At 53.1% G+C, this 16,989-nt stretch overlaps 2 protein-coding genes across 2 annotated transcripts in view; both read right to left on the reverse strand.

Annotated features, from left to right (window-relative positions):
* Nucleotides 1-1,497: 1,497 nt before the first annotated feature.
* Nucleotides 1,498-3,252, reverse strand: LOC311394391 (uncharacterized protein; the record flags this gene model as incomplete). Its single annotated transcript, XM_084488775.1, has 2 exons — nucleotides 1,498-2,376; nucleotides 3,184-3,252. 2 exons carry the CDS (start codon nucleotides 3,250-3,252, stop codon nucleotides 1,498-1,500), a joined length of 948 nt encoding a protein of 315 aa, XP_084344901.1.
* A 1,480-nt stretch (nucleotides 3,253-4,732) lies between these two features.
* prr36b (proline rich 36b) overlaps nucleotides 4,733-16,989 on the reverse strand; it is a 33,577-nt gene continuing 21,320 nt past the window's right edge. The window contains exons 3-5 of the mRNA XM_084488698.1: nucleotides 16,288-16,354; nucleotides 9,764-9,969; nucleotides 4,733-9,091 (exon numbers count right to left, since the gene is read on the reverse strand). Of these exons, the coding sequence (XP_084344824.1) occupies nucleotides 5,733-9,091; nucleotides 9,764-9,969; nucleotides 16,288-16,354 (3,632 nt within the window). The 3' untranslated portion in view covers nucleotides 4,733-5,732. The remainder of the gene's footprint in view (nucleotides 9,092-9,763; nucleotides 9,970-16,287; nucleotides 16,355-16,989) is intronic.

Raw genomic sequence — 16,989 nt, forward strand, 5'->3', positions numbered from 1 at the left:
ATAAATAATTTGGCAATCAGTGCATATTGGCCAACGCTTGCTGATCAAACTCTGAGCTCCTCAAACATTAGTCTGTCGCCAAGCCGGCTGCTCTACTGTGACACGGTACCGTCTGCTGGGCTGAATGGTTCCCAGTGTCACCATCTCACACGTCCTCCTTTCTCTCCGCCGCTGGTGACATCATCCGTAACCTCGGAAACGCATTGAAGACCACCGACCCCGGAAATTAGCTTACAGCTTTGGAATGCCACGGTGTCTCCACACACACACACACACACACACACACACACACACACACACACACACACACACACACACACACACACACACACACCTCGAGCCACGTGGTGATTGGTACCTCCTCCTCCTCCCCCTCCCCCTCCTCCCCCTTCTCCTCCCCCTCCTCCCCCTCCTCCTCCTCCTCCTCCTCCTCCTCCCCCTCCCCCCCTCCTCCTCCTCCTCCTCCCCCCCTCCTCCTCCTTCCCCTTCTCCCCCTCCTCATCCTCCTCCTCCTCCCCCCTCCTCCTCCTCCTCCTCCTCCTCCTCCTCCTCCTCCACAGATGCTCTCTCCTCCACCGTGAAAGCTGAACAACCCAGTCCTGTTTTGGGTTTCTCACTTTCCTCCCCACCACCGCTCAGTCCGATATGAACGGGGATGCACATACACACACACACACACACACACACACACACACACACACACACACACACACACACACACACACACACACACACACACACACACACACACACACACACACCAGCCTCATTTAAATAAAGTCAGACACCCTGTTGCACCGAATGATCCTAAAGTCTTTTCCTAAAGCGTTGTTTTGTACCCTGAGCTCGTTTATAAAACCAACGATAAACTGACTTTTATCTATGAAAAAAACAACAAGTGCAATAGTCACAGCTGGGTCCCTTGGGGGACTATTTGGTCTCTAGCTACGGGGGGGTCAACAGTCAGACATCATTAAAGGGTTATCGGGTCAAAGCCCACATATACCAGCACAGTTCCACGGAATACTAATTCATTAAATATAAATAACAATAAATTATCAGCTATATTTAACATACCGATAAGCGATTTGGAAGAACTTGATTCTTATTTTTCAACCTAACTTTGATGGACTGTGCTTATGTTGTCATATTTACGTAAGGACTAACCAAATGTTAGTCCTTACGTAAAAATGTTACCAATTATTAATATAATATATATGAATCACCAGAATAGGGGATTGTGATTCAGTTCTAGGGTTTTCATTGTGCTAAAAGTTACCAGAGACTGTGATTTTAAATACTTGCATCACGGTAACCCCGATTTAATACCGTCTTTTGGGTCAAACCGTTGCATCTTATTGATCACAGACGATCATCTGATCGGTTTGGTCGATTGTTTACTTTTATCACCCGATTCATTGACCGCCTTTATATATAAACGCTGTAATTGGCTGAGTGTCTGACTGACAGGTACACCGGCCAATCAAGGCCCTGTCCTCAGTGCTGCGTCTCCACCTCCACCACGGTCCAGTCCCCCCCGGGGCAGCAGCCGTCGGGGGAGTAGCAGCTGACGGAGGTGACGCTGGCCGAGGGGGCGGAGCTGAACTGGGGCAGCAGGGCGGGCCAGAGGCGGGCCTCCAGGGGGCTCAGGGTGCCTCCGCCCCCCACCGGGAGCAGCAGCAGGGGGGCCACGCAGCCCGCCCCCCCGGCCAGCAGAAGGGTCTGGTTGATGAGCTGCTGCACCATGTCCACCCTCCGGTTCCAGTCCAGCTCCTGCGGGGGGCGGAGCCGGGGCTCGGCCGCGTTGAGGTTAGCCTCCTCCCTCCTCTCATCCTGCTCCTCCTCCTCGCCCGTCTCCATGGCCTCGTAGATGGTGCAGAGGCCGGAGGAGGGGGACAGCGCCCCCGTGGGGCTGCGGCGGCTCTGGGCCAGGCGGTACTGCTGCTCCAGCTCCAGCTGCCACTGCAGCACCTGCCGCCGCCGCCCCGCCTCCAGCTGCTGCTGCTGCTGCTGCAGCTGCAGTAGCTCGCGACGCTGCTGCTCCAGCTGCCTCTGCTGAACCGCCCGCAGGTGCTCCTCCTCCTCCTGCCACCTCCGGCTCCGCCTCTCCTCCTCCTGCTGCTGCTGTCTCAGCTGCTGCCCCCCACTCCGGGCGGCACCGTGGGGGGGCGGGGCATAGGGCAGAGGAGGAGGGGCCGTCCGGGCGAAGTGGGCAGCCAGCGCGGGGTCGATGGGCCTCCGGTTCCCGGGAACCTGCGCCAGGTAGTGGCTGTTGGCGATGGGAACGCCGGGAACGCCGGGAAGGCGGTTGTGGTTCCAGTGGTCTTCCTGATCTTCTAGCTCCGCTGCGTCTTGGTCATCTCCCTCCTCATCTTCCTTGTGGTGGTGGTGGTCTTCCTCCTCTTCCTCGTGGCTGTGCTCTTCCTCTTCCTCGTGGTGGAGGTGGTCCTCCTCCTCCTCTTCCTCGTGGCGGTGCTCTTCCTCTTCCTCGTGGTGGAGGTGGTCCTCCTCCTCTTCCTCGTTGAGGTGGTGGTCTTCCTCCTCTTCCTCGTGGGGGTGGTCTTCCTCCTCTTCCTCGTGGGGGTGGTCTTCCTCCCCTGGGGACAGGCAGGGTCACTAGGCGTCCGTTAGGGGGGCATGCAGAACCAACACGGGGGTCCGGACAGGACAGGGTGACGGGAGGAGAGGCCACGAGTCGACAGGGTGCAACGAAAAGAACCCAACAGACGGAGACCAGGGGAAACGAAAAATATGAAACACCAACGAGGGAAGCCTCTGCTCTCCAGTCTGTCATGGGGGTCGGGGTCCTCTCCCATACGGTCAGACTGGGAACCAGACTCATTTGCCAGCTCATTGGCTCTGCAGATAGGGTCTGGCTTCCTCCCATACAGAAAGATTTCTGTCCGGTACGAGAGAGACCGACCAATCACAACCGTTTATAGAACATGAACCTTGATAAATATGAGCGCAGTAGCGGCGTTTTCAACAACAGTTGTAGAGTGGTCTGTTGATTCCGCTATCGAGGCGGTGTTAAACCAACCAGACGGGATGTTTACACTAACAGAAGAACAGACGACTGCACTGGTTTTTTCGTCGCTTCACTGCTCTGATTGTGTCTACAATCAGCGTAATGTTGTTGGAGCAGGGATATAAACCTGAGGCCCGGTCCAAACCCAAGCCGACCTTCTGGAGCTCTGAGTCGTCACTGGGCGCTCCTAATGCCAGAGCCGAGCTGGGACGCACTCTCCCCATAACTCTTCATGCACAGGGAACAGATTGATACCGCAATAGTAGATCCTAGCTTCCATTTAGACCTCCTCTGAAGAGAGGTTAATGGCTCATTATAAACATATCGTTAGAGGGTCTTTCCAATCCAATAAGCCCTCCTTCTATGGATCTCCCGTGTGCTCTAATGAGGTCTTCACTGATGAATGGCCTCCTAAAGTCCTATCAACATTTAGGGACCCACAAAAATAGTTCAATAAATACCAATTGATTTATTTTATATGCAGATAAATACCGCTTAATGAATAAATAGTGTGTTTTATTTAATTTGTGGATCATTTCAATAAACTGCATGGTCCATACTCCTTTGTTTTGTGGTGGCTTGTAAGGTATTTTCAATGTGTTTAAGCAAAGTAACATAAGCTATAAGCAATAAGATGTATGTACTGCTGCACTCTTAGCCAATGAGACCTTATTGAGAGAATATTGGTTAGGCTAAGAAAGCTAAGTTATAACTTAGTATTAGTTAATGTTGGTATTTTTCCTGTGAAAGGTAAAACGGGTTAAATACCTTTATTTGGTTGTCCTGGACAGTTCATTTGATAATGTTTTGTAAGCATTTAAAATATACATTGTTTCTTGGGAAATATCAGTATAGCTCATAATGTGTGAGTTAAGTAATTCCACAGTGGAGGCACCGCGCTATTATTTCTTCTTATTTCTTTTAATTTTTTTCCATTCTAATCACATACGCCTGTGTTAATAACATCCATTGGTAAACAGGAGATATAACCAACTCACCATCAACTGCTAAGCACTCAGGATCCTTGTTAATGTTATGTAATGTTAATGAACGTTACTAGATCTACTCAAGAACTTCACTTCAGGTATTTGTAGTACAGATTTGCATCAGTACCAATGTATTGCCACTCAAACTTGGCCTGATGCAAGTATAAATTGTGGTTAACTTATTTTGATCTATATTACATCAACTTGTGAAAGCATTGATAGATTGTTCTAATAAACAAAGAGTCAATGTGTTCAGTGTTAATGTTTTCTACGATGAGATTTGAGTTCTTGAACCTCGAGGTCATCCTGCGAGGTCAACAGGCCATTTCCTGTCCACTGTTTATTGGCTCAGAGCTCCTTCCTGCTACGTGTTTGTGTTTTGGTCACATTTCCCACCAGCTCAAAGGTCACGAGGTATGAGGTCATACTGGGAGGAGCAGAGGAGGGGATGGGGGGGTCGGGGGGGTACAGACCACACTCGGTCTAATCCCCGTTATCTCACAGCAGCAAAATTCCATTAGCCAATCAACACCATTCGTCAACTCCACTTCCTGTTTACGCGTGGCGTTGGCATGGCGGGTGTGCGGAGGCCGGGTGCGTTGCCATGGGAACCAGACGACATGTAAACAAGGCGACAACAGAGGCATGCTGGGTAAAGAAGAAACAGGAGCAGGGGCCTTGTAATGATGTTTTAATGGAATTTTGAAGAGGAAAAAATAAAAACCCTAGTTAGTGAGAACCAATGGCTGAGGCCCGTGGCTAGTGTGGGGGCGGGGCCCCGCTAGGTAGTACACAACTTATTTTTTTTCATTGTTAGTCAAACATGCAAAGATACTGTTGAAATATTAAAACCCACTGCTCACTATCACAGTCACATCTCAGAAAGCACGCAGGGGGGGCCATCGCTTGAGTGATGGGGGGGGGGGGGGTGGGACCAACCACAACCAATCACGTACTGTATATGTGACCGCATACATGACAAGCCTTGACAACCTACAGCGTCATGGGGAACGCCCCGAGCCTAGAAAACGGTTACGCTCACTAACGAGTTGGTTAATATGGAGAGCTTTATTCAGAGCTAACACATCTCAAAGAACAGGAGAACAGAACCAGAGGGCTGCTGAACTACGGAAAACACAGTCAGTGGACACAGGGCGGGTGGGGGAGGAACAGAACCCAAAGTAACAACAAACAAAGAAGCAAATATAAAAGAAAACAAGAGAACATTCGACAAGTAGTTCGGTAAAAACAGTAGGATAAATACACAGGCAGGTAGAGTCCATTCACGGTCCTTTTTTTTTTAATGCTTTTCTTTTTCAAAGCTCAGTCACTCTGGACTATCAGTCCATGAGTATCAGACTATCAGTCAGTGCCCCGGGGTCAGGGGTCGGGGGGGTGCTAAAGGGAAAGCAATGCTAATTAATAGGAACCTTCTACTATAAAATGGTAGTCGCTAACATAGGCGGACGCCCTCCGAGCAGACGAGCGTCGCAGAGGGAGGCGGCGTCTGGAAAAACTAGAGTTTGTTTAATTTTTATTTCCCTCCATCATCTCGTTCCTTTTGTTTCAAAACCGTTTGCTACAATCTTCCTCTGGTCTCAACGGGACGGGGGGCGTGGCGGTGGTGGTAGGGCGGGGGGGGGGGGGGGGGGGGGGTGGAGGGGGGGTTGCGGGGAAAAGGTGCATTCCAGGTGAGTTTGGGCAGAGGGGGGCGGGGCTTATACGTTACCTGCCAGAAAGCTATCAGTCTTATCACAGATGGCGGTGGAGTAGTAGGGGTCCCCCTTCTCCCCTTCCTCCTCCTCCTCCTCCTCCTCGTCTTCCTCCTCCCCCAGCAGGTGGTGCGCTCCGGGCTCCATCCCCTTCCCCCCCAGGCCGAAGTGGTGCTGGTCCAGGCCGGAGAGGCCCTCGGCGGGGCGTCCCAGGGGCAGCAGGTCCACGGGCCGGCCCAGCGGGGGGTCCTGGCCCTGGGCGGCCCCGCCGGGCGTGAAGGTCAGCTCCGTGATGAGGGAGGGGCTGCACTCCTCTGGCAGCTGGTCCTCGTTCTCCAGGGAGAAGATGCCCGGGCTCTTCCCGCAGCTCTCGGCCGTGGAGTGGGCGTTGGAGTTGGAGTTGGTGCAGTCGAAGCCGTACGACGCCACCGAGTTGGCCGACTGGGGCGTGGCCCCACCCCCGTCCTCCTCGCCGCCGCAGCCCCCCGCCCCCTCGTCGTCCTCCAGCGCCGCCAGGTCCCGGGCCGCGGCGTCGGCGGTCACCGGCGCGTCCTTGATATGCATCTCGCCCTCCGCGTCGCTCGCCTCGTCTCCAGAGGCAGAGCGCGACGAGGGGCCGGAGCCCGGCGCGGTGGGAGGCCCCGCCCCCATGACCTCGTCGGCGGGCAGCGTCTCCGCCTCCTCCTCCTCGCCGTCGCCCTTCTCCAGGTGGATGCCCAGGTCCTGGTCCAGGTCCGCCTGCCGCGCCGAGGGCACGGGCGTCTGCTGCTTGTCGGAGCGCGACTCCACGCCCGAGCTGCTGTCGTAGTCGTGCAGCTCCTCCGGGGTGCTGGTCTCGCTGCCGCTGTGGGCCGCCAGCGCCACGCCGCTCAGGGTGCTGGACTGGGACATGGCCACAGCTGTGGCCGCCAGGTGGGCCTCCTCCTGGCCCTGCATGTCCTCCTCCTCCTCCTCCTCGGCGCCGTGGAGCTCTGAGGGCCTCCGCTCAGACTGAGGAGCCAGCGACGGGCCGCTGGCGCCCAGCCAGGCCTGGGCCGGGGACCGGACGGGGGACCCCCGGGTGGGGGTCTCGTCCTCGGCGGCGCCGCGGTCGGACCCGGGGCTGTGGGGGGAGGCGGCGGGCGGGGCGGCGGGCTGGGCCCAGGGGTCGGAGAAGGGGTTGTTCTGGCCCCAGGCGGAGGCGGGGGACAGGGCGGGCTGGGCGGCGCCGCGGTTCAGGTTGTCCAGTCGCTCGCCTTCGTTGAAGTCGTCCTCGTCGACGTTCTCGCAGCTCTCCAGGCCGCTCTCCGTCACGCCCTCGCTGTGCATCTCCACGTCCTCGTCCTCCTCCTGCTCCTCCTCCTCCTGCTGCCTGAACTCCCGCTGGTGCCGCTGCTCCTCGGCGCGCTCCGAGCTCACGTCCATGTCGTCCATGCGCTCCTCGTCCTCCTCCTCGTCCTCCTCGTTGGCCAGCGTCTCCACGTTGGGCGAGCCCATGAAGCCGCCGTCGCCCTCTGAGCCGCGCAGGCTGCTGTCCACCAGGGCGTCCGAGCTCTGGGTGCCGTCCAGCAGGGCCATGTGCTGGGTGCTGCTGAGGTCCGACACCCCCTGCTGGCGGCTGCTGGCGCAGCTGCTGCTCACGTCCTCTGACTCCATGCCCGACAGGAGGTCGTCGCCGTGCCAACCGGCCGACCCCCCGAAGGCCCCGACCTGGAAGTCGTCTGACGGCTGGTGGCCCAGGCGCCGCTGCTCCTCGTCTTCCTCGTCCTCGCCGGCGTCTTCGTCCTCGTTGATCTCCTCCTCTGCCTTCTCCACCTCCACCTCCTTCTCCCGGGGGGAGAGCAGGGAGCCAAAGTGGTCCGTGTGAGCGGCTCCCGTCATGGAGGGTTGCAGCTCCATGTGGAGGTCGCCTGGAGGGGACTCTACCAGGCCTCTGGGCCTGAAGATGAAGTCCTTCTCATCGTCCTCTTCCTCCTCCTTCTCTCTGAACTTCTCGTCCTCCTCTGAGTCGGAGATGACCTGGTCCATGCGGAGGTCCTCAGCAGCCTGAGCCGGGCGGTTCCCCCAGGGGTCTGAGTGGACGTTCAGGTCCAGCAGAGGGGTGGTGCTCTGGGCCTGGTGGACTGGGGACAGGCCCGGTGGGGAGCAGGGGGGAGACATGACCGTGGTGCCCAGAGACGGGGCCGAGACGCCGGGCGATGCCCCGAAGTACTGCATGTCCATCTGGGACGCGAGTGAGGGCATTGAAGCCACTTCTGGTTCCGCCGGTGATGTCGGTTCCTCGTTGGATTCATAGGCTGATTCCGTAGTGGGCTCGGGGGTCGGTTCTCTGAAGTGATCTGTTGTCGGTTCCTTCAAGGGTTCTGGGGATGGATCTCTTTCTGGTTCTGGAGTTGGTTCCCTCATGGGCTCTGGTGTTGGTTCTCTCAGTTCTGGAGTTGGTTCTCTTTCTGGTTCTGGAGTTGGTTCCCTCATGGGCTCTGGTGTTGGTTCTCTCAGTTCTGGAGTTGGTTCTCTTTCTGGTTCTGGAGTTGGTTCCCTCATGGGCTCTGGAGTTGGTTCCCTCATGGGCTCTGGAGTTGATTCTCTCAGTTCAGGTGTTGGTTCTCTTTCTGGTTCAGGAGTTGGTTCTCTTTCTGGTTCAGGAGTTGGTTCCCTCATGGGCTCTGGAGTTGGTTCCCTCATGGGCTCTGGAGTTGGTTCCCTCATGGGTTCTGGTGTTGGTTCCCTCATGGGTTCTGGTGTTGGTTCTCTTGCAGGTTCTGGTGTTGGTTCCCTCATGGGTTCTGGTGTTGGTTCTCTTGCAGGTTCTGGTGTTGGTTCCCTCATGGGTTCTGGTGTTGGTTCTCTTGCAGGTTCGGTTGCCTCCAAGACCGGTTCTGCGATGATCTCCACGGTGGGTTCTGCTGAAAGGCTTTCTGCCATCGCGACAGTCTCTTCCATGACGGGAATCTCTGGTTCTGCCGAGGGCGCGGGTTCCTCCACTCCGCCCATGACGGCAGCAGCTGTAGCGACCGCAGCCACAGCAGCGACCGCAGCCGCGGCAGCGACGGCGGCCTCCTTCTCCCCTGCGTCCTCTGGAGTCACGGCCTTGGGCCCGCGCTTCACGGGGGTGGGTGTGCTGCTGCCCACCGTCTTCTTGGGGCTGGCCTTGGACGCTTTGGGGCCTGGGGTCTTGGAGGGCGCGGCCCGGGTCTCCCCCGTTTTGGGCCGGGGGGCCGTCTTGCTGTCGGCAGCCTTGCTCGCGGCGGGCTTCTTGGCGGCGGCGTCCGGTTTGGGGGAGGATTTGGGGGGCTCTGATTTGGTGGCTTTAGTGGCGGGGGAGGGGCGTGTGAGGGGGGAGGCAGCGGGCTTCTTGGCTGCTGGGGTGGTGGGTTTGGAAACATCTAAAGAGAGAGAACCAGGGAGTTTAACATTATTATTTACTGTTTGGTCAGATAGTGGACGCTTTCATCCAAAGCTACACAGTGGATTCAAATTGGCATCTGGCTCCAGGATGCACTGGTGTTGGACCCCAGAACCTTCTGGCTGGGACACACCCTCACAGGTTGTTTTTCAACCTGTACCACAGTCAACGTCCTACCTGAATATCTTTGTGTACCCTGGTGGTAGGAAAACCTCAGGTTGGACGTGGGATTTTACTCTAGAAAAATACATTCCACCATTTATTTGCAATTATATGAAATAATTATATAGATAACTGAAAATAAATATATAAATATTGTTCAGTAAATATCGTTTTCCATTCTGATGTATTCATGTTTTGTGTTCATTTGTGTTGCTAAACACACAAAATTGGAGCATGAGCATCTGACTTCAACCTCCCACTGTTCCCACTGTCCCCAGTGTTCCCACTGGCCTTCTTACAAGTATTGTGTGTAAAGGTGTATTTATATATATTACCAAATATGAGTATCTTTTACCAATGTCTTACACCTGAAGGCTCTCTCTGACCATCATGTACATTATAATACTGAAACTAAATACACCAAACAGAAGATCATTTCCACCTTTTTTTAACCTGCTTTATAAATGACTCAGATTAGTTAAACTCTCACCCTTCTTGATGGGCGTGGCCGTCTTTGCTGCCTGTGGTGCGGGGGTCTTGCCAGCAGAGGGCGTGGTGGTGGTCTTGGAGCCCGGTGGTTTGGGCGTGGTGGAGGTCCTGGCTGGGGCCGGTTTGGCCGGGGGGGTGGCGGTCTTGGCGGGGCCGGTCCCCGGGGCCCGCGTGGAGGCTGAGGGGGGGCGGCTTGCGCTGGTCGGTCTGATGAGCAAAACAAACCCCACATTAGACAGAAGCCCTCCTGGGGGTCTCAGGGTCAGAGGTCAGAGCTCCTACACTGGAGGGGTTCATGGAGGTGTCCCTCAGAGACAGAGTTCTGTTGGCTTCAGTCCGTCCTGGAGGCGACCTGATGTCTCCTCAGACAAGGTGAACTAAAGGGACGAGGCACCAACAGGAATAAAGAACAAAGAAACATAAAAATGATAAGCTAGTTGACCATATCTGATACACTATCTCCATGAATCCTACTATGGGAAGTGAATAATATAACACAGGAAGTGAATAATCTGGAAAGACATTAATAATCAACCCCTGAGCCAATCTCCCACAGCTGTCAAAGGGAAGGCTCCATTGCACACAATACTGCGCGTACACACACACACACACACTCAATTCAATTTACTGCAGATTGTCCTCATTGGTTCTGCTTCAGCCCGGACCAGACCCAACAGGCCGGAGAAAACTCATCTCCTGATCATCTCCTGGGGCTCCAGGCTACAGTTGATGCCTGATGCCGCGAGGCCTAACCCTATAGACACTCATCTAGTTAGGACTGGCAGGAAGGGGAGAGGGGAGGGAGGGGGAGGTGAGGTGAGAGGGAGGAAGGGGAGCAAGAGTAAGAGAGAGACAAGGAGAGAGGGATGGGGATGGAGGGAGGGAGAGTAGAGGAAAAGAGAAGTGGAGAGGTGAGGAGCGAGGAGTGGAGGGAGGCGAGGTGGGAAAGAGGTGAGGAGATTGGAGAAGAGGGAGGGAAGGTAGAGGAGGGAGGAAGAGGAGAGGAGCGATGGAGGGATATAAAGAGGTTGGATGAGGGAGGGTGGCGAGCAGGGAGGGAGGGAGGGAGGGATGAGCAGGAGGGGGAAGACGTTATAGAAGGAAGAACATGGAGGGGAGGGAGGGAAGATGATCTGGCAGAATGAGGCCTGGCAAAGAGAGGATGGAGGGAGGGGGCGAGGGAAGGAGGCAGAGAAAGGGAGAGAGGGGTGGATGAGTTCGGGACCCTAGCGCTGCGTTAATATTTTATTCAGTAAGAGGAACAGAAATAGCACTGTGCCTGAAGTTAAGGGCGGTCCTCTGGCTTTCTAATCCACTGAGGAGAGGGAGGAAGACGAGGAGCAGACAGAGGATGGGGAGGAGGAAGAGGATGAGGCTCGAGGAGAAGGAGGAAAGAAGAGGACTGGAATAAGGAGAAAGTGGAAGTGGAAGAAAAGGAGTAAAAGGGGGAGGAGAAGGAAGAGGAGGACAAGGAGGAATTAAAGGAGAAAGAGGGGAGGACAAGGAAGAGGAGGAGGAGGAGGAGGAGGTGGAGAAGGATGATGAGGAGCAGGTAGTCTCCACCCCTGCATTCTCATATCACTCCCATGCTCCACTCCCTCCTGAAGGCCTCAGTAACACCAGACCAGATGAATGTTTGCGCCCGCAGGCGACGCCTGCAGAGCCTGTCAGGGTGCAGTCTCTCAGGGTGCAGTCTCTAAGGGTGCAGTCTCTCAGGGTGCAGTCTCTAAGGGTGCAGTCTCTCAGGGTGCAGTCTCTAAGGGTGCAGTCTCTAAGGGTGCAGTCTCTCAGGGTGCAGTCTCTAAAGGTGCAGTCTCTCAGGGTGCAGTCTCTAAGGGTGCAGTCTCCCAGGGTGCAGTCTCTCAGGGTGCAGTCTGAGTGAAGGTCTCCAACAGACCTTTTGTGGAGTGCTCCCCTCCGCCTGGCTGTGGGTGCGCTCTGAGGCGTGGAACACATCCGGCCATTGTTAGGACACGCCTGGGTGGTTGATCACATCACGTTTTAATCGTCCTCATCATCTTAATCCTCTAACCACCACCGCTTCAACTGCATGTCATTATTTCTAATACTCGAATAAAGGAGACGCGGAGCTGGGTTTGGTTGTGGTGTCACTGACACAAAGACCGGGAGAGGAGGGAGATTTTCAAGCTAGTGTCAGGGGATTTCAAAAGTGGCACTTGGCATCTGGACAGGAACGTTCATCACAAGGCGTGTGCAACATTCATACAGTCACAGCACAACCAGTCATTGAGTCCATGCTCAGACACTGGTGTGATGTTGAGTTCATGGAACCGGCTCAGAGCTCAGAGCCACCAACAGTGGCTCCACAGTGACACGGAGCCAACACAATGGCTGGACTAAGGCCACTTCCACGAAGCCTGAATTAGGTCATGTGCAGAAGGCTCTAAGAACAGAAGCTAACCACAACAAGCTAATGACTCCACTTATTAAAGAGGGCTGTGTTTTGACAGGACATCAATACGGGATAGTGTGTGTCTGTGAGATTTTGGTTGGTTTGTTTACATTAGGTTGCTAGCACTGAGGACAGGAGAAAAGGCAGTTGGTTCGGGATGGAATAAACCACTGGATGGGGGTGGTTCGTATTAATCTGGATGATCCCAAACAGGATAAGAGGATGAGGTAAGAGGTAGGATAGTCTAGTGGATTTACTCATTAGTTGTACAAAAATAAACATAAACATAAATAAATTGTTTCTCGTAGAATCCCGTGAGCGATACAAGTTCATGTTTGGGTCTGAGAGAACATGAATCCCCCTGCATCATGTGGGCTCTGCCTCCAGCATCCTGTGTGCTGCTCAGGGTCTGAGCGGGCCGTTAGCCACCATGGATGGGTGGTCTGGTAGTGTACCAGGGGGTCGTTACTGTAATAAAGCCCCCAGCCGCCTGGCACAGGGACAGCGACACAAGGCCGACACAGTTGTCGTCGGCTGTTTGTTCTGTAATTAACATCACTGATGAGTTAATGGCCGAGGTGTTGGGAACCGTAGTGAAGGGAAGCATTCATTTGAATTATCAATTATAATATACCATTTTCTGAAGGATTAAGAAGAAAATATTTGGTATTTGTCCTTGAGAAACACCTTTTTTCACAATACAATTAATTTAGTGCTGATTGCTGATTATCTGTTAATCGCTGCAGCCGACAGTTTTGAGTGCAGCCTGGACACCCCAGGCGTGGGAGGGTATATGGGGGTGAGCCTGGGGGTTCATCTGCTGGGAGTAACGATGTGGTGCTGCCGGCCAGCGCAGCACAGCGAGGTTCAGACCTGACGCAGGAGGTAAACCCTTGCGTGGCGGAGGAGCTGATAGATTAGAGACTCAGCCTGATGAGTGGCCTGGGGATTGCTGCCTAAACAACTAATTAACATTTAACACGTGCTGCTCTACAGCGGCAGACTCGCGGCATTATAACCAGAACTGACAATCACTTCCTCTGAATGAGCGTGCCGCCTCTCAGGATGTCCCCAGATAGCCGGGCCAGAGAGCTCTGTGAACATATAGTCAAGTGCTGTTTGTTAACGTACTCACATTTTATTATCATACATACGATTTTATTAACCTAATGAACAGAGCAGAAAGCGCAATTTATTAACATAAAGCGTGGTTAAATGACGTACAGAGTGAGTAATTAATATATTATCTCTTTAGTGTACACAGTAGTTGATGAATGCACAGAGCAGAGGTATGTAAACAAACAGAGCAGCTTATTACCTGTGTTTCAGTTTATTAACATACAGCATGGTTATTAACCAATAACGTACAGCATGGTTATTAACCGATTAACATAGGGTGTATCTTTGCATTGCTGAACATATCAGATTTGCGAGCTGATCCAACAGTGATGGTTTGGATCAAGCAATGCTTGGTGTGAGGAGCCCAGCAGTGGGGCGACGACACGCGGTGAGGAGATGTCGATAAGGAGGTCAGAGGAGAACGCACACTGAGAACCAGTGAGCTCCAGCCTCGAGCTAACAGCGCTAAATATGGATGAAGAACTGCAGAGCTGCACATAACAAGGAGGCAGGTTTTCTCCGGCTGCAGGGACAAAGGGGTCGGTGTCTCTGTGTGAAATACTTAATATAAGAACTACTGAGGGAGAGAGAGCACAAGAGATGGAGAGACAGAGAGGGAGTAAGACAGATAGAATGAGATTGTGTTTGAGATTGAGAGTGAGGGGAGGATAGAGTAAGACAGTGAGAGAGAGATGGAGCATGACAGAGAGCGATATAGAGAGATTCTCCTGTACTGCTTTGGCAATGTGAATGTTTATGCTGTTCTATGCGAACAAAGTTTAATTGTTCTATGCTAATTAATTAAATTGTGAGAGAGTAAGCGTGGAGAGAGGGTACCAGACTGCCGGAGCCCCGCCCTTTATGCTCCTTCTTCGCTAGCTGGGCGGGGGATTCTGTAGAACCAAGATGGCTGCTGGGTGAGTCGAGCTCTTGATGTCCAACATGGCCGCATCGTTCTAACAGATCACATGACTCTGTGGTTGCACACCGCAGAGCCTCAGACAGGAAGAATCTGAGACACACGCAAACGCATGCACACACGCACGCACACACAGACACACACATACACACACACTCTCTTTCCAACTAAATCCATTTGGTGATTAGTTTGTGGTTGTTTATGCTCCCCCTCCCCCCCACCCCCCCTGCCTCCTTTTTCTCTCCTTCCCCCCTCCTCTCTTCCCCTGACATAAAACCATATATGGGCATATCATGGAGCCACGCCCGGAGAGGTATATGTATGGTAGCATGACTTAGCATCTGACTCCCTCTGTAGTGCATGTTAGCATAGCCTAGCATCCCACAACTTAGCATCTGACTCCTTCTGTAGTGCATGTTAGCATAGCCTAGCATCCCACTGCACTGTATGGTAGCATGACTTATGCTAATCTCACTTATGCATTACCAATTGCCCAAGTGTTTATCTGGCTACGTTTCAGAGCTACTTAGTAAGGTATTGATTCATCACCGGGCCGAGAGATCGTATTGCATCAGCTATCATCTATCATATACTGACAGCCTGCATGGGGGGGGGGGTAACAGTGGTCTGAGATACCTCCTCTGTCATGGGAGCGGCTCGGGAGGTAGAGTGGTTGTCTAGCAACTGAAAGATCGCTGGTTCGATAGGGTCGAACCCCAATGTCCATAGTCTAACCTCATCCTTAAGCAGGAGGTCCAACCCCTACCTGTGTCCCTAACAGCATGAATCTAAAATCAATAAAAACATTTACACTGGAAATCACAAGCATTGGCTCAACACACTACATTTACATTGAGGGGATTTTGCTGACGCTTTTATCCAAAGTGACTTACACCCATTCATTTGCACATTCACACACCGACGGCGGAGTCAACCACGCAAGGCAACAGCCAGCTCATCTGTATCTTGCTCAGGGACACCTCGGTCGACACGCAGCTAGGAGGAGCCAGGGATCGAACTAGCAACCTCCAGTTACCAGTCAATCCGCTCTACATCAATCTAACATTTGTAGAGCGAGTCTCAAGTCCCCTTTAAGATATATATTCCAGACCGGGAGAGACAGTAAGAGGACAGTGATTTACCAAACACAAGAACAAACAGACATGGGGGGGGGGGGGAGTCTGGAACATCAGAGCCCCCAGGTCAGCTCCCAAGGGGTCACCACCTCCCTCATCATCATCCTCACACAGAGGCCTCTTTCAGGTCCACTGCTGAGGATCACAGCACCCCGGGGTGCCACGTCACCCAGCGTGATCCAGGTACACGCTGACCCAGTTACATGCACAAGCACGCACACACACACACACACACACACACACACAAGTATACACACACACACACACACATGTTGCCAGACGCATGAATACACACAGATGAACATACACACACACACACCTAGATAAACACAGATGAACATATATACACACACACACACACACTCACACACATACTCATGTGTACAGAAGTACACATAAATTATACCCACACACAGAGATGTACAGGTATGGTATTGAGCTACCAGAGGTTGCTCCTTGACGTAGACCCACAGGCCTCCCTGCTCTGTGTGGCGGGTCATTGGCCCGGAGTGGAGAGGCCCTCCCAGACCAGGCCCCCCCAGCTCCTCGACTTGGATCAGGTGGTCTTTGTGGGGCTGGATGTGTTCCACACACGTCCACTGTTCTACCGTACTGGTTTATTATGTGTTATGTGTTTGCTGTTTGAGCTTAGCAGTGGTTAATAGAAACAGGGGGGAGGGGCTTTAGAGAAAATAAAACAAATCATGGACAAGGGACGATTGTAGCAACTGATGCAGACACACACACACACACACACACACACACACTCCTCAAGTACATTAACATACAAAAGGAAAATTGCCAAACATACTCAAAGGCACCAAGTGCAAGCACACACATAATCTAATGTGCAGACACACACACACACACACACACACAGACAGACAGACAGACAGACAGACAGACAGACAGAGGTATGGGGGGGGGGGCACACCCACCTGGTTGTCTTGACAACAGGAGCTTTATCTGGCTTGGGCGAGGCAGCCGAGCTGGACTTGGTTGGAGCTGGAGAGAGAGTGAAAGAGAGAGAGCGAGAGACAAAGAGACAGAGAGACAGAGATTGAGATGGGGGAGGCACAAAGGATGGGAGAAAGAGAAAGAGAAAGGCAAGCAGGGAGACAAAGGGATTATTAATGAGGGACAGAATAAACGTGGAATGGCAGAGACAGAACAAGGAAGAGATAGTATGAGGATGAGAGATGGAAGACACAGGGGAGGGAGAGGGGGGAGAAGGGAGGGAGAGAAAGGTGGGGTGGAGGGAGGGAGAGAGAGAGAGGGAGGAGGAGGGAAAAGAGAGAGCGCATTAGGGATGAAACAGACCAGAGCATGTAAGCGATGACCTCATGACTCAGATGAGAGAGCGTTTTGATTGGCCAGGTTATAAATCTAACTAGTGACACGTTGGCTGGGATCTAGGCCACTTCTATATTAGTACTGTTCACTCCTGCGTGGCTAACTAGAGCACAGAACACACACACGTTCATCACGTTACAATGAGCACTCAAAGACTAACAAACAACCCTTTTAGCTCATATTTCATGTTATTTTTAACAAAAAATGGTCTCAGTCCTTTGTTGAACCCACATCCACATCTTAGAATCAGAATATAGTTTATCATAGCATAGTAATAGTATTGCAGT

This window comes from Micromesistius poutassou (assembly GCF_964030765.1).
Source record: "Micromesistius poutassou genome assembly, chromosome: 1".
Taxonomy (NCBI): domain Eukaryota; kingdom Metazoa; phylum Chordata; class Actinopteri; order Gadiformes; family Gadidae; genus Micromesistius; species Micromesistius poutassou.